At 61.1% G+C, this 25648-nt stretch overlaps 3 protein-coding genes across 4 annotated transcripts; all 3 read left to right on the top strand.

The window, feature by feature from the left end:
* Positions 1-435: 435 nt before the first annotated feature.
* CENPB (centromere protein B) lies at positions 436-3224 on the top strand. Its single transcript, XM_056121199.1, has one exon. It carries the CDS (start codon positions 523-525, stop codon positions 2419-2421), a length of 1899 nt encoding a protein of 632 aa, XP_055977174.1. The 5' UTR covers positions 436-522; the 3' UTR covers positions 2422-3224.
* Positions 3225-6452: 3228 nt separating this feature from the next.
* SPEF1 (sperm flagellar 1) lies at positions 6453-9983 on the top strand. The gene is made up of 7 exons (XM_056121851.1): positions 6453-6624; positions 7759-7870; positions 8105-8261; positions 8399-8441; positions 8597-8657; positions 9218-9341; positions 9484-9983. Exons 1-7 carry the CDS (start codon positions 6516-6518, stop codon positions 9589-9591), a joined length of 714 nt encoding a protein of 237 aa, XP_055977826.1. The 5' UTR covers positions 6453-6515; the 3' UTR covers positions 9592-9983.
* A 3460-nt stretch (positions 9984-13443) lies between these two features.
* Positions 13444-24789, top strand: ADISSP (adipose secreted signaling protein). 2 transcript variants are annotated; one of them, XM_056121804.1, is made up of 6 exons: positions 13444-13574; positions 20008-20118; positions 21225-21367; positions 23647-23785; positions 24396-24518; positions 24637-24789. In XM_056121804.1, exons 2-6 carry the CDS (start codon positions 20100-20102, stop codon positions 24735-24737), a joined length of 525 nt encoding a protein of 174 aa, XP_055977779.1. In that variant the 5' UTR covers positions 13444-13574; positions 20008-20099; the 3' UTR covers positions 24738-24789. The 2 variants fall into 2 exon arrangements, with proteins under 2 accessions (XP_055977779.1, XP_055977780.1); XM_056121805.1 differs by lacking the exon at positions 13444-13574 and adding an exon at positions 14046-14196.
* The last annotated feature ends 859 nt before the right edge of the window (positions 24790-25648 follow it).

The raw sequence follows: 25648 nt of genomic DNA, 5'->3' as shown, positions 1-25648 counted from the left end.
GCGGCGCCTCCCGTCCGGCGCGCGCGCGGGTCCCGCGGGCCGCAGCGCCCCCCGGCGGCGGGCACGGGCAGGGCAGGGCCGGGCCGGGCCGGGCCGGGCCGGGCCGGGCGGGGGACGCGGGGGAGCGCGCAGGGCCGGGAGGCGGCGCCGGGCGTCCCCGCGCTTCCCGCGAGATCCCGCTCCGCCCGCTCCGCTCCGCTCCGCCCCGCCCCGCTCGCCGCGCTCGCGGCCGCCCGCGCCGCGCCACTTCCTGCCGCCCGCGCCCGCGCCGCCCGCCGCGGCCCGCGCCCGCCGCCGGCCGCCCGCCGCCCGCGCCGCGCCCGCCGGCGCCCCCCGGAGGTGCCCCCGGCCCGGGCCGGCCGGGTCGCGCCCCGCCCCGCCGCGCCGCGCGCCGCTTTGTCTCGGGCGGGGCGCGCGGGAGAGGCCGCCAGGCGCCCCCCCGCCGCGGGCCCGGGTCCCCGCCCGCCCCCGCCCCGGGGCGGCGGCGGCGGCGCCGGGCCCCGGGGCGGGGGGCGCGCCGGGATGGGCCCCAAGCGGCGGCAGCTGACGTTCCGGGAGAAGTCGCGGATCATCCAGGAGGTGGAGGAGAACCCGGACCTGCGCAAGGGCGAGATCGCGCGGCGCTTCAACATCCCGCCGTCCACGCTGAGCACCATCCTCAAAAACAAGCGGGCCATCCTGGCGTCGGAGCGCAAGTACGGCGTGGCCTCCACCTGCCGCAAGACCAACAAGCTGTCGCCCTACGACAAGCTCGAGGGGCTGCTCATCGCCTGGTTCCAGCAGATCCGCGCCGCCGGCCTGCCCGTCAAGGGCATCATCCTCAAGGAGAAGGCGCTGCGCATCGCCGAGGAGCTGGGCATGGACGACTTCACGGCCTCCAACGGCTGGCTGGACCGCTTCCGCCGGCGCCACGGCGTGGTGTCCTGCAGCGGCGTGGCCCGCGCCCGCGCGCGCGGCGCCGCGCCCCGCGCCCCGGCCGCGCCCGCCAGCCCGCCCGCCGCGCCCGCCGCGCCCGCCGAGGGCGGCGGCGGCGGCGGCGGCGTCGGCGGCGGCGGCGTCGGGGGCGGCGGCGGCGGGGCGCTGCCCGCGGGCTGGCGCGCGCTGGACGAGCAGCCGCCGGCCGTGGCCGAGGGCTACGCCTCGCAGGACGTGTTCAGCGCCACCGAGACCAGCCTGTGGTACGACTTCCTCCCCGACCAGGCCGCGGGGCTGTGCGGGCCCGACGGGCGCGCGCGCCGGGCCACGCAGCGCCTGAGCGTGCTGCTGTGCGCCAACGCCGACGGCAGCGAGAAGCTGGCCCCGCTGGTGGCCGGCAAGTCGGCCAAGCCGCGCGCCGGCCAGGCCGGCCTGCCCTGCGACTACACGGCCAACGCCAAGGGCGGCGTGACCACGCAGGCGCTGGCCAAGTACCTGAAGGCCCTGGACGCCCGCATGGCCGCCGAGTCGCGCCGCGTCCTGCTGCTGGCCGGCCGCCTGGCCGCCCAGTCCCTGGACACCTCGGGCCTGCGGCACGTGCAGCTGGCCTTCTTCCCGCCCGGCACGGTGCAGCCCCTGGAGCGGGGCGTGGTCCAGCAGGTGAAGGGCCACTACCGCCAGGCCCTGCTCTTCAAGGCCATGGCCGCGCTGGAGGGCCAGGACCCCGCGGGCCTGCAGCTGGGCCTCATGGAGGCGCTGCACTTCGTGGCGGCCGCCTGGCAGGCCGTGGAGCCCAGCCACATCGCCGCCTGCTTTCGCGAGGCCGGCTTCGGGGGCGGCCCCAACGCCACCATCACCACGGCGCTCAAGAGCGAAGGGGAGGAAGAGGAAGAAGAGGAGGAGGAGGAGGACGAGGACGAGGAGGAGGAAGAGGAGGAGGAGGACGGGGAGGCGGGGGAGGAGGAGGAGGAAGGCGAGGAGGAGGAGGAGGAGGAAGGGGGAGATGGGGAGGAGCTGGGGGAGGAGGAGGAGGAGGAGGAGGTGGAAGAGGAGGGGAACGTGGATGACAGTGAGGACGAGGAGGAGGAGGAGGACGAGGAGGAGGAGAGCTCCTCGGAGGGCTTGGAGGCCGAGGACTGGGCTCAGGGCGTCGTGGAAGCCAGCGGGAGCTTCGGGGGCTACGGTGCCCAGGAGGAGGCCCAGTGCCCCACCCTGCACTTCCTCGAAGGGGAGGAGGACTCGGACTCGGACAGCGAGGAAGAGGAGGATGAGGACGATGAGGACGAAGAGGACGAGGAGGAGGATGAGGATGGCGACGAGGTGCCCGTGCCCAGCTTTGGGGAGGCCATGGCTTACTTCGCCATGGTCAAGAGGTACCTGACCTCCTTCCCCATCGACGACCGCGTGCAGAGTCACATCCTCCACCTGGAGCACGACCTCATCCACGTGACCAGGAAGAACCACGCACGGCAGGCGGGAGTGAGGGGTCTGGGACATCCCAGCTGAGCCCCTGCCCCGGCAGCGCAGAGCCATTTCTGCAGCCCCAACTTGGATGAGCGGCACCAGCCCAGGGCACAGGACTCCTGGGCAGTCGCTGTGGGTGGAGCCAGAGCGGGGTGCCCCAGACCCCCGAGTCCCCCCAGCCCCGGCCCCAGACAGGCCCAGTGACCTCGGTAGGGCCAGGGTCAGCCTCACTGCCTGCTTATTGCCTCTATCTCAGAATCCTCTTTCCTCCCCATTTGCCCCTGGGTTTGGGGGTCCAGGCGGGGAGGGCGGGGAGCTGTCCGGTGCTAGCACACCTTCTGTCCCTCAGTGGACGCGGCCAGCGCCCAGCCAGGGATGGGCCCTGGCAGCTCCCGGCCGGAGAGTGCCTCTCCCCTCTGCCAGCCGCACCAGGTTGGTGGGGGGGACCCCAAAGCCATTCTGGGAAGGGCTCCAGAGGAACGTCCAGCCTAGGCTGGCAGCCCCCCCCGCCCCTGCCCCCGGGCCACCTCGAGAAGCACAGTCTAACCGCAGGCTCCGAGCCTGCCCTTTGCCTGCTTCCCCGCCCCCAGCCCCCGTTCCCTCTGGCCCAGTCCATGTTTCTTTGGCTCTTGGTTTTCTTTCCAGATTGGGGGTTCCCGAGAGGGCTTCCAGGGGAGTGATAATGGGTGCTTCCCTCGTGGGCAGCTGCAGGCCCCATGCCTCTCCTCCCTCTCTCGCAGGGCCCGATCCTGGGCGGGGGACCTGGGGCTGGGCCCAGAGTCCAGCCGTCCAGCTGCCCCCTAACCAGTTTGAATCAATTCAATAAATCTGTCCATCCCCCTTTGGTGGGGGTGAACGTTTTAACAGCCAAGGGTGCATCCTTCCTGGGTCTGGGCTTGCGTCTGTCTTGGGGACACATTCCTTCCTGGTTCCCTTTGTTCCCTGCTCCCCAGCGCACGGAAGGAAGCGAGTGTTAGAGTGAGGTCGTGCCGAAGTGTTCTTTAGGTCTGGGCAGGAAGGGCTCCTGTGCCCCTGCCCGGGCATTGGCTTAGGACCAGAGGGAGGGAGCTAACAGCCCCTGAAGTCCAGATCCAAGGCCATCTGGGACCTACTGAAGAGCGTTTCAGGGGGTGGGGCCAGAGGCCAGGACAGAAGGGTGTTGGGTGCAGCTCCTGTGGTCCAGATACGAGTTTGGAGAGGCCTGTGGGACACTTTGTCGTTTACCCTCGCTGAGTCCACAAAGCCTTTCACTGCTTGGCATCTTCAGGCCGGGTGCCCTGCCTCGCAAACAATGGCAGGAGGAGGCAGCGGTGCCAGTGCACCTTGGAGAGCATGTGTTGGCCACTCCCAGTGCTGTGCCCCTCGTCCAAAGGTTAGGCTGGGCCTCCACTGATCTACCCTATTTTCTGCTTCCCGGGCCCAGCCCCTCCCGCCCTGGCCGGCCTTCTCTGAGGCCTTCAGGCTCTAACAGTTCTAGCTAGAGGAAGGCCCGAGTTTGAACAGGGCCAGTAGTGCTGGGCCCCAAACCGGTTCTCCCAGCTCCACTTGGGCTGGCCTGACAAGCTGTGTTTCCCTCCCCCCTCCATGGTTCCTCCTCTCCGCACTCTGGAATGTTAAGGGAAATTGGGGGAAAGATGTCAAAATCCTCTTGGCCGATGGGTTCCCTGGGTGTGGCCCCTTCTCCAAAGATCAGGCCCTTGGGTATGACTTTTAAGCTGGAAGGCTTCAAACGTCCCAGAGTTGGCTTTATGCCCCTCAGGCACTGGAATTGGCTTCATGCCCCTCAGGCACTCAGGGATCTCCAGACCTGGAAGGATTCTGAAGAAAGCGAGGAGTGGGTATTCCCTTCACACAACCCTCATTCCCCCACCTGTGTCCTGGAGGAGAGGATCACACAACCCTTAAGGTTTGAGAAAGTGGGAGCAATGGCTTCCATGACCCTGGCCCACTCACTCCCTGTCCTTCACCTCATATGCCAGTGGGGCAAGTCATGCCCATGTGACTCCTGTCAATAAGAACACAGCTTTTGCTGGAACCCAGATCACCTCATTAATGACGACACCAGCGCTAGGGTTCTTGCTGTGTGCTGCGCAAAGCACTTCTTTCTTATTTATCACTCTTATTTTGATATTTGGATCACATCCTGTGGTGCTCAAGGGTCACTCTTGGCAGTGCTCAGGGGACCATGCGGTGCCAGGGATCAAACCTGGGTGTCCTGCATGCAATAGCACATTCTCCAGCCCATTCAGTTCACTCCCCAGCCCTGCAGTTCAGATGCACATAATGACCTCATGGGGCTGGTGAAACCATGAGAAAACAGGCACAGATGTGCCCAGCAGTGTGCCTGATTCCTCACAAGTGGTCTGGGGAAAGCAATCTCTCTTCTGGGGCTGACCTCAGATGTGCCTCTTCACTAAGGAAAGATGCAAATTCCGAACTCTGAAAGGTAGCACAGGAACAGGAACTGATGACTGAAAAAGAAAATTTCCTCCCCAGTTTTTGTACCATATCCATCTCTTCTCAGAGGCTTCTGACCTCTTGGAGCTTGGGGATCCTTCTGGTGGTGTTTGGGCGGCTGCGGTGTCAGCGATCTAACCTGGGCTCCTGCACGCATAGCACACACTCAAGCCTGGTCACCTACCTATCCAGTCCCTAAACAGCAAATCAATTTGTGAGTTTTACTTTTTATTTTTTTTGGTTTGCTTTTTTTTCTTAGTTTCTGAGTCACACCCAGTGGTTCTGAGAGTTCATTCCTGATTCTGAGCTCAGGATCATTCTTGGGGGGGGGGGGGGGGGCGGCTCAAAGGACCATCTGTGGTGCCAAGGATCAAACCAGTGTCAGCTGCATGCAAGGCAAGTACCCACTGTTCTCTCTCTGACCCTGAAATCCATTTTTGTTTTGTTTGGGGTCCACACGTGGCAGTGCTCAGGGGTTACTGCTGACTTGCACCCAAGGATAACTCCTGGCAGGGTTCAGGGGTCCATGTAGGGTGCTGGGGATCGACCCAGCAAGTCAAGCACCCTATCTGCTGTGGCATCTCTCTGTCCCTGAAATCAGTTTTTGTTTTTTGTTTTTTTTTGCTTTTTGGGTCACACCCAGCAATGCTCCGGGGTTACTCCTGGCTTTGCACTCAGGAATTACTCCTGGCGGTGCTTGGGGGACCATATGGGATGCTGGGGATTGAACCTGGGTCGGCCGCATGCAAGGCAAACGCCCTACCTGCTGTGCTATTGCTCCGGCCCTGAAAACAGTTTTTAACATAGGAAGAATAGCTCTTGGGAGGGAGAAGAGGGATGAGAAAGTATCTAAAGGAACTCTTGCAGCTTCTACTACCAGTTTCCATCCCTCTGATCCCTGTACAGCTGTAGGTCGTCTGTAAATACCTTCCTGTTTCCCTTTCTACGATGTCACTGCGACAAGCTGTTATTCACATTTCACGTTTAAGGCGCTTGGGTAGCTAAGGACCTACTCAAGACCTTGACCTTGACTCTGGTGTTCTCCCCGGCAGTCTGGGTTACCTGGTAATGGCCCCCCTACCTGCCCCCCAGGACAGTGCTGGGCTGTGGGTGGAGGGCAAGGCGTGGCAATAGGTCTGGGGATTGCAGGGAGGCCTGGTCTCAGTCTACCCCGCAGTCCAGATGGGAAGCAGCAGATGGTAAAAATGGACTCCTAGAGAAAGTTTATCAACATCGGGGTGCGGCCTTCATTGGGGACTGATGACTTAAAGGGCCCGGGAGAGGGGTCCGAGACCTTGGGGGTGCTGGTGCAAGGGGTCCTCGCTGGCCCGAGCAGGCCCGAGAGTGGACCCTTGACTGCTCAGCCCGTGACACGGGCCGGAGGAGTTTTCTTCTTGGAAAGCGGGGAAGACAAGTCCACCTAGGCGGCTCCATAGCCGGGTTCCGACGAGGCCGTGGAAGGAAAACTACAACTCCCAGAAGCCTCCGCTCTCTGGAGACGCCCGCCGTCGCCATGGTAACAGAAAACAACATGGCCGTCTCCAGCTAGGACGCAGTTCTCGGGATCAGCGCCGGGAGCCGGTCTGCACGCCGGGGGCGGTGACCAAGCAGGAAGCGCTCGAGGGGTCGTGCGGCCGAGGCTGGACGCTGCATCGGGGGAACGGCCTGCGGGGGCATTCATGGCGGGCAGCGTGGACGAGGAGGCGCTGCACCAGCTGTACCTGTGGGTCGACAACATCCCTCTGTCCAGGCCCAAGCGAAATCTTTCCCGGGACTTCAGCGACGGAGGTGTGCGCTCCTGGGGGTGTGCGTGTGCCTGTGTGTGTGTGTGCCCCTGTGTGACTGCGCGTCCTCCCGGGTAGGTGTGTACTTGTGTGTTTGTATCCGTGCGGACGGTTTCTTAGGGGGTGTGTCGCACTGGGCTGTAGGCGTGCCGTGTGTTTTCTGTCTGCACCTGTGGGCTCACGAGCATGTGTCTGTCCACCTAGATGTGTCCACCCGGTCTCTCCTTTACGCAGGCGGTGTGTGCGTGAGTCTCACGCCCACTGCCACCCGAATGACTGACCTGGCTCGCTGTGTGCCTTTGAGTGTCTCTGTGTGTGCAAGCTTATTGCTGTATTTAGCATTGTGGGAATCATGCGTGTGTTAGCGTGTTCTTTCTTGTACACATGTTGTGGGATATTGTGTGACCTTGTGTGCTTTCCCTGTGCTTGTCTAGGTGCCGGTGTGTCTCCTGAGATTTAGTGACCAAACTATGCTTTTCTGTGTGTGAATATTGTTTATGTTGGATTCTTTCTGTGGTGTGTGTGTGTGTGTGTGTGTGGGTGTGTGGGTGGGTGGATGTGGGGAGGGTGACCGTCTCTTGGAACCCCAATGTTAGAAATGATCGTCAACTTCTGTATTGTTTTCTGTGTGTGTGTACATGTGCTATGGTGATCTCTGTGTCTCTAAGCATGTATGTGTCCTGTGTTGACATAGTCTGTCCTATGTTTATACGTATAGAAGGGAGTATATTGTATGACTGTTTATGTGAGTTTGTGGCTGTCTCCTGGGACTTTGGCGGTGGTGTGTGTATGTGTGTATCCATGTGAGTTCCTAGGTGAGGCCCTGGGCTCCGGAAGGGCGTCGGGGAGATTCCTGCTCTGCTAGAGGCCCACAGGGCTTCATTTTCTGATGTGCTGAGCTAGTAGGGGAGGAATGCAGCTCCTCTGGGGGTTGCTAAACACTTTCTTTCCAGCCCATCGCTGATCTTGCCTTCTTGCCCACCCCTCCTACCACTCTTGTCTTCACCCCTCATCATCCTTTCCCTTCCTCCTCTCTGCCTTTCCACTGAACCCCACCACTCTGCCCCACCGGATCCCTCCACCCCATCCATTTCTTCTCCCTCTCCTTTCTCCCCACTTTTTATGTCTGCCGCCACAGTCCTGGTCGCAGAGGTGATCAAGTTTTACTTCCCCAAGATGGTGGAGATGCACAATTATGTGCCTGCCAACTCCCTTCAGCAGAAACTCAGCAACTGGGGGCACCTGAACAGGTAACAGAATCCTTGGGTGTACCAGCAGACTCTCCAGCCTGCGCGGGGAGTCCCAGGCCTCCGTCTTCTGGGTTACAGGGTGGGGAGGATAACACGGACAGAAGCTGGCTCTGGGGTCCAGGGAGCCTTATATGGGGGAGGCAAGCTCTTCCTTCCCCCCGGGGCTGTTTACTCTTTCTACCCCCCACTGCAGCCATCATCCCTCCAGGGCCCCACCTGTGTCTGCCCCTGCAGGAAGGTGCTGAACAAACTCAACTTCTCCGTCCCAGACGACGTGATGCGCAAGATCGCTCAGTGCGCGCCTGGCGTGGTGGAGCTGGTGCTCATCCCCCTGAGGCAGCGCCTGGAGGAACGGCAGAAGCGCAGGAAGCTGGGAGCTGGCTCTTTACAGGTGCCCCCTGCTCTGGGGGTGCATAGGGGAGCAGGGGGCCTGGCTAAAGTGAGGGGGTGGGGGTTGCAGAGAGGACACAGGGTTCCTTGGGGAATGGCTGGACCTCAGTTCACAGTGGACCCCCGTGGTTCTTCCAGGAGCTGGCCGCTCCCCAGGATGGCACTGGCTACATGGATGTGGGTAAAGTGACCTTTCTCTTCTTCTCAGGAGGAGTTTTTCTTTCTTTTTTTTTCCTGTGTTCTTCTTTCTTTATGTGGGGGTGAGCGAGAAAGGGAGTGGGGGAGAAAGGAGAACAGGATGCCAGCACCGTTACTCTTCCACTTGTCTTGACTCAGGTTTCCCCCAGAAGGCCCCAGGGGAAGGTGCCCTGGATCCCAAGGGAGGGGCGCCGCCCAGGTAAGACAGTGAAGACTTCGGGATCTCCCTGGGCCTGGTCCTCTCCCTATGCAGGGCGGGAGGGGGAGTGGGGCAAGTGGTACCTGGACAGGTAGGATAAGCAGGAGGCAGGGGAGAGGGAGGGATGCCGGAGAGACACTGGAAAAGGTAAAAAATGAGGGGCCTGGGTAGGAGAGATAGGGCGTTTGCCTTGCACGAGGTCCATCCAGGTGTGATCCCCGGTGTGCCATGTGGTCCCCTGAAACCCTCCACGAGTGATTCCTGATCCCTGAATCCAGAGCCAGGAGCACCTGAGCACCACTGGGTGTGACCCAAACACACACACACACACACACACACACACACATACAGGCTGAAGAGATAGAGCACCAGGTTAGGCATTTGCCTTGCATGTAGCTAACCCAGGTTCAATCTCCGGCATCCCATATGGTGCTCTGAGCACCAGGAGTGATTTCTGAGTGCACAGCCATACTGAGCACTGGTGGTGGGTGTGGCCCCCAAACTAAAAAATGTATGGGAGAGGCCCAGCCAGGCTTCAACTAAACTGTTTCCCACCTCAGGGGGGTCCGGCAGCCACCCCCCCGACCTCCAGGCTATAGCCAGGCTCTGCAGGGCGACCCGAGCTTCGTTCTTCAGATCGCAGAAAAGGAGCAGGAGTTGTTGGCCTCGCAGGAGACTGTGCAGGTGAGGGTCACCTGAGCAGGTGGGTTGGTGGGGGGGGTAGGGGGGGTAGGGGAGGTAGGGGGGGTGGGGGGGCTTGGGCTCTGAGTGGCGGGGCAGAGAGACAGACAGGCACCAGGCTTGACCTCTGTGCCCTGTGGCTCAGGTCTTGCAGATGAAGGTCAGGCGCTTGGAGCACCTCCTCCAGCTCAAGAATGTGCGCATTGATGACCTCTCGAGGCGGCTCCAGCAGGCAGAGCGGAAGCAGCGGTGAGCGGCCAGTGGCAGCGCCAGGGAGTACCCGCAAGCACCCAGAGGCTGCGACCAGCTCCACCTATGCACCCACCTAGTGACAGAAGGAACGGGCGGGCGGAGCCAGCGCCTACAATGAGCTTGGGAGTGAGCCCCCTCCCTCCTTTGGGGTGGACCCCAGACTGAGCCACCTCCTTCCACTCCATCCGGGTCAGGAGAATGAATCATTTTCCAGAACCCAGAAGCCACGTGCAGAGACCTGGCCTACCCCCCAAAGCTGTGTCCCACCCCAGCAGCTCTTGGTGCTCCCTGTGGTGGGCCTTGAGAAGGGTGTCCTGAGATCAGATCCTGCCCCTAGTCCTGGGTCCCCTGGCAGTGCTGGGGATGGTGCTAGCTCCCACTCAAGATAGAGCTACACATTCTGCACCGTTGGAGATGCTGCCCCAGGTGGCCAGTGAGCCTCTCTGTCCCTCCTGGGCACTCACCTGGGACCCTGCTGAAGGCTGGAAAGTGCATCAGCTAGAGGGGAAGGGGTGAGGAGGGGCTCGCCAGGCACTGTAGAGACTCTCGCTGTGCCTGTTCAGCCACCTGCCCCTTCTGCCCTGTACTGCTGAGGCTACTTGGGGAACATGGAACTGGCCATTAAAGTTGTGCTCTTTCTCACTCCCGCCTTCTCTGTCTCGATCTGGAGGGCAGCTGGATCCTGAGTAAAAGCAGATCCCACTTTGTGGGTAGCTGGGCCTTAGGTAGCCACTGCTAGGTCGGTTGAGAATAGCAGGAGTCAGACCTTGTACACGAGCATGGCCTGACTTCTGAAGATTTGTTTCCTTTTTCTTTTTCTTTTTCTTTTCTTTTCTTTTTTGTTTTTTTGGTGTGGGGTGGCACATCTGGCGATGCTCAGAATTTACTCCTGGCTTTGCACTCAGGGATCACTCCTGGTGTGGTTGGGGGGTCATATGGGATGCCAGATATTGAACCTAGGTTGGCCACATGCAAGGCATTGTCTCATCTGCTGTATTATCTCTCGGACCCAGGCTTCAGATTCTTGCCGTACTCCCCAATCCTGCCATGTACGGATCTCTAAATGTGCCCTTTGGAGTTGAGAGACAGTACAGGGATTTAGGTGCTTGCCTTGCATACAGCTAACCTAGTTCACTCTGGGGCACTGCACATCCCCAGAGAACTATTAGCAACCCCCGAGTACAGAAGTGGCCCATAAATACTGCTGGGTGTGGCCAACCCCCCCAACAACAACAAAGCCACCAACACCCCCCCAACTGCCATCTCTATCATTCCCAATCCCGCCCACAGACTAATACCAATTTTTAAAAAAATTTTATTTTTGGGACACACCTGCAAGTGCTCGGGGCTTACTCCTGCTTCTGCACTCAGGAATCACTCTTCGCAGCTTTGGGGGGAACATTATGTGGTGCTAGGGATAGGACCTGGCTTGGCCTCATGCAAGGCAAGCGCCCTATCTGCTGATCACTCCAGTCTTCTGATGCAAGTTTGACCTCTATCCCTGACCAAGACACCATGGCCATGATGTGACTTAAGTCTTATTGTTAACTAATATTACACATTCAAAAATCCTGAGATCATGTAATTCAATTTCTAGGCAATTGCCAGGGGAAATTTAAGTTCCTGTATTCTTTGTCCTGGAACACATGTATACAGCAATGTTCATCGCGCCAGAATTCCTTATAAGAGCAAAATCTGAAAAGTACCTGTGTTGGTCATCTGTTATTGTATAACGAACTACCGCAGACTTAGCTGGATAACATTAGCACACATGGTGCCTGAGAGTATAAAGGGTAAGATACTGGCATGAATTTGTGGCCATAACCTAGATTCAAATTCTAGCACCACATCTGGTCCCCTGAGCACCAGGTATGGCCTCTGAGCACCACTGAATGTGGCTGCCCTTCCAAACAGAAAACAAAAGCAAATGATCATCTTATGCTTTCTGCAAGTCAAAAGTTCCATCCTAATTCTGCTGGGTCCTCTGCTTCAGGGTGTCTCACAAGGCTGTTATCAAAGCGCTTGGCCAGACTTGTGGTCTCATCTGAATGAGTGAGTGTGCATGGGTTCACTTCCAAGTTGATTTGGTTAACAGAATTCCACTCCTTGAGGCCTATTGGGCCGAGGGCTTCTGATGGGGCTGCTTATGGGGGCTGTCTTATTTCCTTTCTGTATCGCTATCTCCAGGGAGAGGGGCTTACTTCAGCAAGAGAGAGCTCAGTGACTGGAGGCCCAGATTCAATGCCAGTATTACATGACCCACAGATCACCAGTGGGTATAACCCCCACCTCCAGCACAGTCCTTCAGCATTGCCACAGGTGGCAACCCAGTCCTCCAGAGTATAACAAGAGAGTTAACAGGTGGAAGTTAAGTATCTGATAGCAAGATGTAATTCTCTCTCTCTCTCTCTCTCTCTCTCTCTCTCTCTCTCTCTGGCTTCTGGGCCACACTCAGTGGTGCTCAGGGATCACTCCTGGCTGGCTTGGGGGAGACTATGGGATCGAACCTGGGCTAGCCGTGTGCAAGACAGGAAGCTCACCTGCTGTCCTATCTCTCTGGTCCCTACAGTCTCTTAATCATAGACATGCCAACCACAGCATTTTATCATAGTTTATGTATTAGAAGTAAGTAGGTTCAGGCCACATTCAGGATTAGGTACAGGGGTGTGAATACCACTAGGTAGCTGTTAGTGAATCTGGCTATGAAGAATAAAAAAGAAGTACAAGGATACTGACTAGGATTGTGGCTACCTCTGGGAGGAAGCAGAAATCACAGATGAAAGCACTACTTCCGTAGATGTATTTGCCAGGCTGGAATGTGTTGACGTTGCTGTTATTTTTTGCTATTTGGCAAAAGAGGAATAAGAAGAATTAGAATTTAAAAAAAACTGTGTGTTGGCAAAATAGAATACACCTGCAGCCTATTTTTTTTATTAATTTTTTGCAGCCTATTTTAGATTCACTGTCAACTCTAAATTTTTAGAATAGACAAATAGGTGTGTGTATGTGTGTGTGGTGGGAGGTTGCTGGGGTATCTCCTCCAGTCAGTGAGCTGAGTGCATGCTTGTGGGAAGACTGGGTTTCACCCTGAATACCCAGTGTCCTTGAAGCATCTCCAGGAGTACTGTAGGATATGGCTAAAAGGGGAGAGGGTGAGGGGGAGAGAGAGAGAGAGAGAGAGAGAGAGAGAGAGAGAGAGAGAGAGAGAGAGAGAGAGAAGAGAATACGCGGGAATACAGCTGGTTGTGGTAGCTATCTGGGTACTTGGGATGGAAGGTGTGTAATGAGAAAGCACCTGCCACGAGGGAATGGACTGGACTCAAAATGTGGAAACTTCCCCAAGCAGGCGCTGTAGGACATCTCAAACACCAGAACGTGCATCCAAAACACAGCAAAAGTTTGTGTAAGGCCTCTGCTGGAGACAGTCGGGAGCTCAGAACACTTCGGAGCAGGGGGAGAGAATTCGAGGGAAATAGCACAGAGTCTAATGTGTCAGTAGTGCACAAACCAGAACCCTGGAACTGGGATCGGGGTTCTCAGGAATCTAGTGGATGATGGCTCTGAGTCTTGTGGGAGCCACAACAGGAGCGACTGCGCTTAGATGCACAGCCACTTCTCCCCTAGTCGGAAGGAGCCGCGCGCTCCAGCTCAAGGTGGGCACTTGGTAGGGGGTGGGGGGCAGCGGTTCCAGGCGGCGAAAGCGAAATGCTGGTGCATTGTGCGGGGAACGGCAGGCGGAGCCTCCGTGAGACCACGCCCCACGCTCCTGCGCTAGGTGCAGGGGCCCTCATCCCCCACCCAGCGGCGCTAAGCTCCGCGCATCCGCTCGAGACCGCTTCCCCGTCTCCATGGAGACCGCCTCCAAGGAGACGGGATGCGGTCCTCGGGGGCGCCGGCACAGGCTCTCCCCACCCCCACCCCGCGTGTCCTCGTCTTTGTCCTGGCGTTCCTCCCGGCGGCCCGACTCCTCGGACCGCGTCTCAGGTCCGCCCGGGGTCGGGCTGGGAGGGGGAGGAGGTAGAAATGCGGGGGTCGGAGCGCGGGAAGGACGGGGAGTTCCTGGACAGCCCCTGGCGATACCGCGAGCGACGGCCGCCGAGGGGGCAGGGGCGACCCGCTCGGCTGCCACCCGCTCGGCCCCGGGCCGCGCCTTCAGACCGCTCGAGGGGAAGCGCGGGGCGAGGCGGGGCCGGCGCGAGCCCCACCGCCGCCGGCGACACGCGGGCGGGAACCCACGCGAGGCCGCCGCCGGCCGCTCCAGCCGGGGCCCCGCCTTCCTCCGGAGGCTCGGCCGCCGTCATCGCGAGACCTGCGGCGCCGCGGCGGGAGTGCCGCTCGGAGCGAGGCCACGGCGGCTCGCCCATTGGTGGTTCCGCAGCGCCCGCCGATTGGCCCGGAGCGCCGTGGCCCCACCCCCGGGGCCGGCCAATGAGCGGCGGCGGGGGCGTGACGGCGAGGCGGGCGGCGGCAGCGGCGGCGGCGGTGGCGGCGGCGGCGCGGGGTTCATTCCTCGTGCTCTGCGTTGGGCCCCCCAGCCGCGACCGCCGCCCCGCCTCGGCTGCCGTCCGAGCCCCGCCGGGCCTGGCTCCGGGGTCCTCCCCGCACGGTGAGACCGCGCCTCCGGCCCGCCGCCTCCTGGTTCCGCGCCTCTCCCCGGGACCCCCGCCCGGCCCCGCCCGGCCCCGCCCGGCCCCGCCCGGCCCCGCCGCGGTCCTGGGGCACCGGAGGGGCTCGGGCACCCACCGGCCGGGGTGGGCGACCCGGCGGGACTCGGGCAGGTGTCAACACCCCGGGGGGGCCGGTGCGGGGGGGGGGCGGCACGTGCGGGCCGGGGAGGGGGCGGCGGGGGCGGTCGGCGGGGTGGGCAGCACCCCCAGCCCCGCACCCCGCCGCCCGGCCGGGTGACCTTGGCCCCGCAGCCCCCTGGGAGGAGGGCGGGGCTGCCTGGGCGTGCGGGGCCCCAGCGATGCCTGCGTCAGCCGAGGTGAGGGTGGCGGGCGCGCACCCGTCCTCGGAGAGGATGGGGACGGGGCGGGGACTGGGGCCGCCACACCCTGGGGGATGGAGGCCGCAGAGCATGGAGGGTCCTGCGCCTCGGGCCGCCGGGCCCCCCTCCTGGGCACCTGCCCTAGCAGGAGAGGCTCCGTTGGGGTCCAGGACCCGTGAGGGTCAGGGGCTGCCTTTCCTCCGGGATCTGGGGCTGGGAAGTGGTGGAGAAAACGGGGTTTCTCTGCCCAAGTACCTGATGAAGGTCAGCTAGCCCCCTGGACTTCGCCTGCTTTCTACTTCTTGGGGCATCCGTCCAGATCGTGGGCCCTGGGCGGGAGCTTGAGTGGGACAGCCAGGCTGGAGGGTTTCAGAGACCTTCTCGTTGGAGGGGATATTGCACAGAAGAGGCAGGCCTTTCACCCGGCAGGTGGGTGCGTGTGGGTCCTCTCCTCACCGCTTGCACCTGTTAGTGGGAGGGAGCGTGCCCTGGCTCGCCTTTGCACCTTTGACCGGCTGGAGGGAGAAGGAAGTGGAGTCGCCGGCAGGCTGAGCTGCGGAGCTCTCCCCATTGGCCCTGCTAACAGCTCTGAGCTTGCCGCCTGTGTTTTGGGTGTTGGAGTTTCCTCACCGGGTGCCCCACCAGCAGGCCAGGATGGTGTCAGTGAACGTTGTTTTTGGTGGTGGTTATAAAAAGAGGCTAGAAGAGGTACTTAAGCCAGGACTGAGCCCTGAGCTGTGAGCTGGGGTAGAGGGTGGTGGGATGGGTGGCAGGTCACCAGGCTCCACTTTGCATGGACAGACTGCCTTTGTTTTGTTTTGTTTTGTTTTGTTTTGGGGGCCACGCCTAGCGGTCTGAAGGCTTACTCCTGGCTTTCTGCTCAAGGGCTCCTTCGTGCTGGTGCTGGGGAACCATATATGGTGCCAGGGATCAGACTGGGGTCGGCCGTGTGCAAAGCAAGTGTCTTACTCCTCTTCTGTCTCTCCGTTCGGAGGACAGTCTTGGGCCCTTCATCCAGGCTAGAGCCCTTGGCCCCACATGGGGCAGCCTGGAAGAGCTGTGAGCACCGGAGGCAAGAGTCTAGGGTGCTAAGAACTCTGGGCTCTTGGGTAACCGGGGGTTTCTGCCCACGTGCCTTTTTTTCTGGCCCTCCTCTCCACGCCAGAGGTTCTACCAGTCTTTGCGGAGCCCTGCTCGGCATAGGGTCAGCTCCGAGCAGCCCTTTCTTTGTTTTCTTCAAAGGTGTTGCTCTAGGGATAGTACTTGGGATGGGGGACAGTGCCAGTGAAGCAGGGCTTCACATTCGCACGGCAGGCATTTTGCCACTGAACTGAGCTCCTTCCTCCCTCCCTCCCTTTCTCCCTCCCTCCTTCCTCCTTCCCTCCCACCCTCCCTCCTTCCCTCCCACCCTCCCTCCCTCCCTCCCTCCCTCCCTTCTTTCCTTTCTGCTTACTAGACCTTGTGTTGGTAGTTCTCTGTGCCCCAGTTTCCTTGAGAATAGCAGCCAAGGTCCTGACCCAGCTGCCCTGCAGGCCCTTGTCCCCAGTGTCCAGCCTGCCCCATCTGTGACCACAGTCCCTCCCCTAGCCTGTGAGTGAGTGTGTGTGTGTGTGGTGGGGGTGTACCCCGAGTGTCTCATCGGATGTGTATTCTCCATGTTCTTCCTGTTTGGGGGACACAGCAGGCGCCCCGCAGTCACTGGTGTTCTCCCAGCTGGTCTGGGAGTGGGGGAAAGGGGAGCTGGGAGGAGCCAGTGGGCGGAGAGGCCCCTAAGCCCTTGAGCCATTTTCTGAGAAACCCGAATCCCCGGGGCCCAGTCCTCGGCCATCCTGGATGTTCAAGGCTTAACCCGCAGTGCCCCCGAAAGGGCTGTTGCCTCAGAAACCAGGCCTCTGGGGGGTTCTGGAACCCTCCGAGGTTTCTCTGCTTCCCAATCAGCAGACTGAGACCTGGAGATGTGAGGTCATGTCCCCTGGCAGTCTGCGTGTGAGCCAGGACTGCCAGGCCCCAGGGCCAGGCAGTCCCCGAAGTCCCCATGGCTCTCTGTTGCCCTGGCCATGGCTGGCACTGGGGGGCTTCCTGAAGGTGGCCAGGGGGCCTCGTGGACCCCATGAACATGGCTGGAACTCGGCTGCCTTCTCCCACCTCTGACGGGGAACTCGTGTGGATACTAGGCTGGGGTCAGCAGGGCTTTTTGGGGTTCGGGGCCCTACCCTGCCTGTGGTACTGAGGATGGAGCCCCAGCCTTCCACATGCAGAGCAGGTGCTGGGCCCTTTGAGCCGTCCCCCTGGCCCCAGGGACTTTTGTTTATTATATATATATATATATATATATATATATTTTGCTTTTTGGGTCACACCCATTGATGCTCAGAGGTTACTCCTGGCTCCGCACTCAAGAATTATACCTGGGGGTGCTCAAGGAACCATACGGTATGCTGGGAATCGAACCAGGGTCACCCGTGTGCAAGGCAAATGCCCTACCCACTGTGCTATGGCTCAACCCCCTCCCCCCCCAGGGGCTTTTGAAATCCCTCTTCTCCCCACTGTGTTTTTACATCCGGACGGACCTGTGTGGTCAGCGCTCGTGCTTGTGGAGCGGTGGCCAGGCACTAGCTAGGAACTGGCCCCCTTGTGGTCAGCCTCAAGGATGTGGATTGGTGGGGGGAACACGCCGGGTGGGGTAGGGGGTGCCCTTCCTCTTCCTGGTACCCTCAGTATAGAGTGGCTGGCCCCGAAACAACTGGGGCCCTGGGGTTCCTGGAGGGCCGAGTTTCACTTAGGGCTGGCGCTTAGGTTTTCCCTTTTGTTCCTGACTATCCGTATAGCAAACTGAGCACTGCCTGGGCTTGGGCTGGGTGCTCAGCCACAGGGGCCCGAGGGTATGACAGGTTAAGGTGCCCGCCTTGCATACAGCTGACCTGGGCCAAATTTCTGGCACCCCGTATGTCTCCAAAGCCCACCAGGAGTGACCCCTGAGCACAGAGCCAGGGAGAAAGCCTTGGGCACCACTAGGTGTACCCCTGCCTCCCCCCGCCTCCACCCCAGAACAGAACAAAGTACAGTTACTGTTCTTGTAAAAGGGGAACAGAGCAAACCAGTGTTACCAGGGTGGAGAAAGGGGGACCCGCCTCTCTAGGATGGGTTGGTGGCGGGCTGTGTTGTGTTGCCGAAGCAAAGGCCCATGTTAAGGTTTGGATGCGGTGCAGTGTCCCATGGGGCTCCAGAGGGTTGTCAGGAAGAAGGCAGGCAATGGGAACGGGTGTGTGTGTGTGTGTGTGTGTGTGTGTGTGTACATACATGTGTGGACCCCGCAGGTCAGAAGGCAGACAATGGGAACGGTGTGTGTGTGTGTGTGTGTACGTGTGTGGACCCCGCAGGTCTGTGGAGCCCACATGTCCAGCACCCCTCCACAGCAGGGCCAAGCTCCTGGCCACCAGCTGGGATTCCACGGCTGCTCTGGGGCCACCAACCCAGAGATGGGTGGCAGCGGGGAGGCCCCCTAGGGGTCAGGCGGGGCTCTCTGGGCCAGTACCTCCCTGTGCTCTGAGGGCTCATCCCTGCCCTGCCCCTCCCCAGGCCTTTGACCAAGCCTTCTCCCTCCCCCCAGCCTTCCTTCTCTTCCTGATTGGGCTAGCCACTGTCGCTCAAAGGACTCAGATCCCTGTCGCTGGAAAATAGGGACGAAGCTGCGTGCTCACCTTCCCAGCTCAGCTCTTCTTTTCATATCGCTTTCTCCAGTGGCCCCCAAATGCCAGTTTTGGTGGGTGGGGGGGCATGGGGGGAGTGCTCAGGGGCTGTCGCAGGGATCACTCCTAGCAGGGCTCGGAGGAATCGAGCCGGGCTGGCTGTGCAAGGCTTTGCCCGCTGCCCGACCTCTCGGGCCCCCTCCTGCCCTTCCCTTAGTCCCACCGATCTGGTGAAACGCCAGGCCCCTGTGGTCCCCGCCAGCGTCCCCCACCTGCCTCTGCGTGTGTGAGTCTAGAACAGAAGTTGGCAAGGGTTGCAGGGGAGCAGCCAGATGGTAAATATTTAAGACTTCGCAGGCTCTGCCGTCTCTGCCAGCCGCTCCGACGGGGTTCGCTTTTGGCACCCGCCCTCATGGCAGCTCAAGACGAGTGTTGTGACCGGGTAAAGCTTGGTCTCCCCAGAAGGCTGGCGGCAGCCCCACGGTACTTTGTGTCTTTCCAGTGTCTAGGACTACGCAACACTCCTATCCTGTCCTCTCTTTTCTTTTCCTTTTTTTTTTTTCCCCCCATTTGGAGCAGAAACCAAAAACAAACAAAAAAAGGTCAGTGCCCTGTTGGGTGTGCTGTCGCCTTCTGGCCTGTCTCCTCGCCCCTCAGGGTTGCTCATTGAACTTGGTCCACGAGCCTGTGTCGTTAGCAGCGGGGAAGTGGGGGCCAGTGGCCTGGTCAGAGTGAAGTGGGACATTTGGAGCAGGACTCGTCACTGGTGCTGTGACTGCAGGTCGCAGCTTCAGGCTGGTCCTCGGGGAGGGCAGCAGCCCGGGAGGCTCGGCCCCTGTGGGTGGCGCTCGGGCCCTGCCCCAGCTTCTGGCTCCTCGGTCCTGTGGTTATTTCTGGAGGAGGGGACGGTGTTACAGAAGCGCCCTTAGTACTGGTAGCACGAATTCGGTTCTAAAGAACAACTTTCCTCCAAGCACGGGGCAGTTGGGTTCCAGAGAGGCCTAGCCGCAGACTTGGGAGTGAAGAAAGAAAGGGTGTGGCTTCCTGCCCCGGCCCACCCCCACTTGACACAGGAGGGCTTGGGTGGGAGGGTTTGGCTTTCTCTCCTTTTGTCATCTCTGAATGCCCTGACTTTGCGGGTTCCAGCTGTCACCCTCCTCAGTCACCCTCTTTTCTGGTGCTGAGATGGCTCAGCCGCCACACCCCCGCAGGCCAGGCTGCCCTCCCTTTTCCCCTCCCCCCAACTCCCGCCTCTCCTGCCCTCAGGCCTCCTCTAGGAGCTGGGCTAGGAGGCTGCCCGTCTGTATGGTGGGTTCTGAGGTGGGCATCTGTCCTGTGTATAGTCCTGACAGGTCACCAGGAGGGCGAGCTCCGAGGACGTGCTAATGGCAGGGGGCAGGAGGCGGGTGGAAGGTGGAAGCCCCGGGCTTGGGGTGCAGGAAGGCACAGCCTGTGGTAGTTTGGCTGAGCCAGTCGTTGGCTGTCATCAGGGCTAGAACTGGGCTCTGGAGAGGGTCCCGAAGTGCCCCCTTCCTTTGCAGGCTGTCCTTCCTGCCGGTCTCAGGTGGGCTGGACGCGAGGTGTGTGTGTTTGCGCTCTGGACCCCAGAAGCTGCAGCTTGGCGCCTGCTGGCCAGGCCCAGGGCAGCAGGGGTCGGGCTTGGGGGAGATGGGGTGGAGCCTGGAGACCTGGACGCTCTGCGCTCGCCCAGTGAGCCCTGCCCTCCCTGCCCCCCTCTCAGGCTCCTGCTGGTGTCCCCAGAACATGGGAGGCTGCTGAGTGCACACGGCGTGTCCAGCTGAGCGTGGTCAGCCTGTGGCCGGGAGGGCGTCCATGGCTGCAGCCAACAAGGGTGAGCGCCCGTGGGCGGGTGGAGGACGGTGGGGGGAGGGGCACATCGCTGCCTGCAGTGCCTGGTGTGTCTAGTGTGTATATGTGCACATGTGTGTCAGCGTGTGCATGTGTGCATTCGTCCGTCCATCCATCTGTCGTGCGTGTGGGCTTGAGCGAGCTGGTCACCAGTGTCTGCCGCGTGCAGGCCTGGTCCCCTCTGCTGGCTCCTGGGGGTGTGGATCGGGGGTGGGGTCGCCTTCCTCCCTCCGTGCCCTGTTTCTGCCTTCTCATCCCACTGCGGGGGCCGGGTGTGGGGCGTGCACTGAGGGGGCACATCTGCTTGAGGCAGGGAGGCCTGGTGGGAGTCGCGGGCCGGCTCTGGGGATGTGGGAGTGCCAGCCTGGTCCAGGTCTCCGCGGCTGCTCTCAGTGGCTGGGTATGTCCTGGCCCGCCCGGCAGGGGGCCTCTGGAGTGGGCTCTGGGGAGCAGCCAGGGCTGGGGTCATGCTCTTGGGAAGATGGGGTCTCCCTCCACCAGCCTCCACGGCCCTGCCTGTCTGCATCCCCGGCCTTCCTGATCATGGAGAAGCTGAGGCACAGTGCGGGGAAGCTGCTGCCCGGGGCCCGGGGTGCAGTGGCGAAGAAAGGGGGGGGTACCTCGAGGTCAAGGCCTGACAGCAGCCGGTGCCCCTCTTGAGGAGTTGAGCCTTTGTTTCCCACACCCCCAAACAGGTCCCAGGGAGCCTGTGTCTGTCCCTGCTGCCCCCCCCCCCCCAACTCCCATGTGGGCCATCAGGCCAGGCGCTGGCAGGCCTGGAAGGGGAGGGCCCCAGATGGGCACGGGGAGGGGTGCCACTTTGGAGCCCCGTACCTCCTCTCTTGAGGGGTCCCATCAGCTGAGCCTGGAGTCTTCCTCCATCTCAGGGTGGGTCTTCTATGCAAAGGTGACCAGGGGTTGAGGTGGAGGGACCTCGAGTTTGGCGACCCCTCGTGTCCCCTCGAGTGTGGCCTCGCCCTGCAAGGAGCCCCGTGCGGGGTACGCGCTGGATGGCAGCAGGGGTGGTGGGTGGGGAGGCGGTTCCCAGGGCAGGCGCCGTTTCTCTGGAGCCTGTCCCGCTCTCCCTAGGCAGCAAGCCCAGAGTCCGGAGCATCCGCTTTGCGGCGAGCCACGATGCCGAAGGCTCCCAGGGCCACGTCCACTTTGACGAGAAGCTGCACGACTCGGTGGTGATGGTCACCCAGGAGAGTGACCGCAGCTTTCTGGTCAAGGTGTGTGCAGACTCTCCCCCTCCCCCCCCGCCTTCCGCTCCTGGGGCTGGGGGCTGGGGAGGGGGCCACGCCTGGGTGTGCTTAGGAAGGAGTGCGAACGGGGTAAGTTATCGGTGGTGGTGTCACCATCACCCCTGTACGAGCAGTGGGAGGTGACGGTGGCGGCTGTGGTCCCCAGGCCTGCTCTCTGGCTATGTGACCTGGGGCGGGCTGCCTCTTGGCCTCTTCTCTGAAGAGACCATTCCTCCCCAGGGAGTCGTGAGGGGATGAAAGGAAAGACGGGAGGCGGTTCCAGGTGGGGGGCTCAGTGTGCTGGCAGCGGCCTGCTCAGGAGCATTACCACCGGTGTAAGCGCCCACGCCCTCCAGCGGGACCCCGCCAGCTGTGGGGACGGATGTCAAAGCCCATGTCCATCTGGGCGGCCAGAGGCTGAGGGGTGCATGCCCTGTGGAGAGCCCTGGGCTGAGAGGGCCCGACTCTGCCTCTGCCCAACCTCCTAGACTGAAGAGAATGAGCCAGGGTTTCCAAACAGCCCCTCCCCCTCTCTGCCAAATTCGTTCATTTCTCTCAGAAATATGAGAAGACACAGAACAATAGAGACTTTCAAAATGCCCATAGGTCTATGCTCTAGAAATAACCAAGTAGAATTTTTTTTTAAGGGGACCAGAGGGTGGGCGGGTTGTTCACGCAACAATGCTAGGGGTTACTCCTGGCTCTGCACCGAAGGCTCACTCTTGGTGGTACTTAGGGGACCATATGGGATGCCGGGGATCAAACTCTGGTCTGTCTTGTGCAAAGCAAACAACCTTACCTGCTGTACTATCTTTCTGGCCCAAAGGAAAAATATTTTTGATGTGTGTCATTTCAGCTTCTCTTTTTATGGTGGTCGTTGCACAGCATGTAGGACGTTTGCCTTGCATGCGTCTGACCCGGGTTCAATTCCTCTGTCCTTCTCGGAAAGTCTGGCAAGCTACCAAGAGTATCTTGCCCGCACGGCAAAAGCCTAGCAAGCTACCTATGACGTATTCGATATGCAAAAATAGTAACAACAAATCTCACAATGGAGACGTTACTGGCGCCCGCTCGAGCAAATCGATAAAAAACAGGAGGACAGTGCTACAGCTTCGTTTCCCAAATCACAGAGCTGGTATTGCAGTGTACGCACTATTTTTGCTGGCTCCCAAGGCAAGCCCGAGGTTGTACTATCCCCCGCGATTCATGATGAGCCGCCTTGCTGTTCTAGCAGTTTCCCTATTCCTGGTGTCACGATGGCTTCTGTTTTTCGCTGTTATAAATAGAGCAGAGAGGAGTACTCTGGTGCACACCTCTGAGTATTTTTCCCCTGGAAAATTCCTCACGTGGTTCTGCTGGGTCGCAGCGTCATGCTTGGCAGGTGCAGTCAGAAAACTCGGAGAGGGACTGGAGAGAATTCAGGGATGCCGGCGCTCACCCTGCATGCGGCCGGCCCGGTTTCAGTACCTGGCACTGCATGCATGTGGTTTCCCCAAGCACCACTAGGACTGACCCCTGAGCACTGCTGGGTGTGCCCTTCCCCCAGTATATAACTAAAAGAATTGAAAGGAGAAAGGTCCTGGAGAGCTGTGCCGGGCACCAGCCACATGGTCCCCAACTTCGGCGGGGTGACGGGCCTGGAGGCCCTGGTTGGCTGAAGCTCCTCACAGCAGCATCCCCACTGGCCCCCAGGGGCCATCCAGCTCCCGTTCTGGTGGGCAGGCGAGTGTGGCCCCGTGAGCCCGGGCAGGGGGACAGCGCATCCCCTGTGCCTGCTGGCCAGCCTGTGGCACGTACCATTGTTGGAATGTCTGAAGCCAGCAGGTGGGAGAACAGCACTCATCACTTGACTGTGGGGGCTTGTGGGCCCAGGGAGCTTCGGGGCCCCGGTGCCAGGGTCCAGGGTCCAGGGTCCGGGTCTGGGCAGACTGCTGTTCCTGTCATTTTTCCCCAGACTCCCCCCACCCTTCCTCCCTCGTGTGCAGCTTGTGTTAGCTGTGATCTTCACCCGAGCGGATGGTGGAGGGGCAAGCAGGGGACTCCTCAGGCAGCAGTGGCCAGGCCGTCTTGGGAGGTCTGTGCTTCTCCAGCCCCCTGAACCCTAGCTCCTCATCTATTCCTCAGGCCACCGAGGAGCTCTGGGGACACAGGGCATCCGGGACGCGTGTGCTGGCTGAGCCCTGGGGACCGGGGCGCTGGCAGGGCCACAGGAGGGGAGGGGGCAGGCCCTGGGGCAGGCGGTCAGCGAACGTGCCTCCCGGTTGCAGGTCGGTTTCCTGAAGATCCTGCACAAGTACGAGATCACCTTCACACTGCCCCCGGTGCACAGGCTGAGCAGCGACACCCGCCAGGCACCCGTGCCCAGCCTGCACCTCAGGCTCCTCAGCGTCACGCCCTGCCCTGAAGGTGCGCTGCATCCCTGCTCTGAGGCGGGGAGCGGAGAGAGTGCGGGGTTGTGGGGGCTCCTCTCCCACCTCTGTCTTAGGCCTTGCAGCGTGGCAGCCATGGGGGGGTGGGTGGGGGTGGCGTGGAGGCCCTGCCCCAGGCCTCACTCATTGGGCAGGACCCTGGACCTGCCAGGCCCTAAGGAACTAGCTTTGGGCCTCCCACCCTCCGGGATATGGGTGCAGCATCAGCAGTGCTGGGCTTGGAGCCTCAGGCCTCGGGCTGCCTGGCAGAGGCCTGAGGACCAGGGGTTCCCCCCCCCCCCCAACCCTGGGAGAGAGCCGGCCCCTCCAGACCTTAGCCTGAGCTGCTGGAGGCTGCCTTGTCCCAGCCTTCTGCCCACCAGCCCGGCCCCAGGCCGTTCTCCTTGGTGCCTTGGGGTGGGGCAGAGGTCTTGGAGGCCAGGCTGCTGGCCTGGGAGGTAGGGCAGGAGGGTGCTGCCAATCCAGGGGTCTGGGGGAGGCAGAGCACTGAATGCCCCTGGGTGCTGGGGGTGGGAGGCCGCTGACCTTCCCAGGATGCTTTGCCGGGGGGCGGGCAGGAGGACGCTGACCATCGGGGTGCCCCGCAGGCTACAGCGTCAAGTGTGAGTACTCGGCACACAAGGAGGGCGTGCTCAAGGAGGAGATGCTGCTAGCCTGCGAGGGCGGCGTGGGCACCTGCGTGCGCGTGACGGTGCAGGCGCGCGTCATGGGTGAGCCGGGGGGGGGGGGGGGGGGGGCCGCGCGGGTGGGGAGGCGGGGGAGGCTGCTCCCCACTGGAGCCCCACCGTGCAGGGGGCTGACTGCCCGTCCCCCCACCGTCGCCCGCAGACCGCCACCACGGGACGCCCATGCTGCTGGACGGCGTCAAGTGCGTGGGCGCCGAGCTGGAGTACGACTCGGAGCACAGCGACTGGCACGGCTTCGACTGAGGCCCGCCGCCAGCCCCGCGGCCTTAAGCCCCGCCTCACCTCCCGCTGTGGCTTCTGCGCCCCTCCCCAGGGGGCGAGGGCGAGGGTGGGGTGTCCCGGGGGTGGGGGGGGGCTCGCCCTCAGCCTCACACCTCTGCCTTCATTTGTGCCACCTCCTTGCCTCTTCTCGCGTCCCCCGCTCCAGTTGCCTCCGTCTCCTGTCCGCAGAAATGGGTCGAGCCCTCCCCAAGGGGCCGAGAAGGGGCGGGGGCTTCTCCCATTCCCCCGCCCCAAGCCATAGGGCCTCTAGCCAGGGCCCCGCAAGAGGAGGGCGCCGGCGGTGACGCTGTCGCCCCCGTACTTTGCTGCTGCCTCGCTTCGCCCCCCTCCTGCCGCCCCCTCTTCCCCACTGCTGGCCGAGGTGAGTAGGAGAGAGGCACAGGCCCCGGGCCCTACCTCCCAGGTCTGTTACTTGGATTTTCAAGCGATTAGGATAAAACCATAAAGAAATAAAACTTTACGTGGCTACCAGAGGTCAGTGGCATTTTTGTCCTCTGGGCCTCAAGAAAGCCCAGTTCTTGGGCTGGAGCAATAGTATGGCAGGGAGGGCGTTTGCCTTGCATGTGGCCAACCCGGGTTCGATCCCCAGCATCCCATATGGTTCCCTGAGCATCGCCAGGAGTTAATTCCTGAGTGCAAAGCCAGAAGTAACCCCTATGCATTGCTCGGTATGACCCCCCCCCCAAAAAAAAACCCCCCAAAAACCAGTTCTTTGCAGATGGGCCAAGGAATGTTTTGGCCAAGTTTCTTTCATAGGAGGGCACTGTAGCACTGCTCTGTCCTCCTGTTGTTCATCTGTTTGCTCGAGCGGCCACCAGTAACATCTCACAACAAATTGTGAGACTTGTTACTGTGTTTGGCATATCGAATAC

Source organism: Sorex fumeus, unplaced genomic scaffold (genome assembly GCF_029834395.1).
Source record: "Sorex fumeus unplaced genomic scaffold, SorFum_2.1 ptg000044l, whole genome shotgun sequence".
Classification (NCBI taxonomy): domain Eukaryota; kingdom Metazoa; phylum Chordata; class Mammalia; order Eulipotyphla; family Soricidae; genus Sorex; species Sorex fumeus.
The sequence above is the reverse complement of the archived record's forward strand: the minus strand, read 5'-3'. Positions and strand labels throughout refer to the sequence as shown.

What these genes read in the sequence shown, in the direction of transcription:
- ADISSP (XM_056121804.1), top strand. An exon ending in CGTCACGCCCTGCCCTGAAG is followed by an intron (nt 23,786 to 24,395) that starts GTGCGCTGCATC and finishes GGTGCCCCGCAG; the next exon opens with GCTACAGCGTCAAGTGTGAG. An exon ending in GGTGCAGGCGCGCGTCATGG is followed by an intron (nt 24,519 to 24,636) that starts GTGAGCCGGGGG and finishes CGTCGCCCGCAG; the next exon opens with ACCGCCACCACGGGACGCCC.
- CENPB (XM_056121199.1), top strand. Translation starts at nt 523, where the DNA reads ATGGGCCCCAAGCGGCGGCAGCTGACGTTCCGGGAGAAGTCGCGGATC.
- SPEF1 (XM_056121851.1), top strand. Translation starts at nt 6,516, where the DNA reads ATGGCGGGCAGCGTGGACGAGGAGGCGCTGCACCAGCTGTACCTGTGG. An exon ending in TGGGAGCTGGCTCTTTACAG is followed by an intron (nt 8,262 to 8,398) that starts GTGCCCCCTGCT and finishes TGGTTCTTCCAG; the next exon opens with GAGCTGGCCGCTCCCCAGGA. An exon ending in AAGGGAGGGGCGCCGCCCAG is followed by an intron (nt 8,658 to 9,217) that starts GTAAGACAGTGA and finishes TTCCCACCTCAG; the next exon opens with GGGGGTCCGGCAGCCACCCC.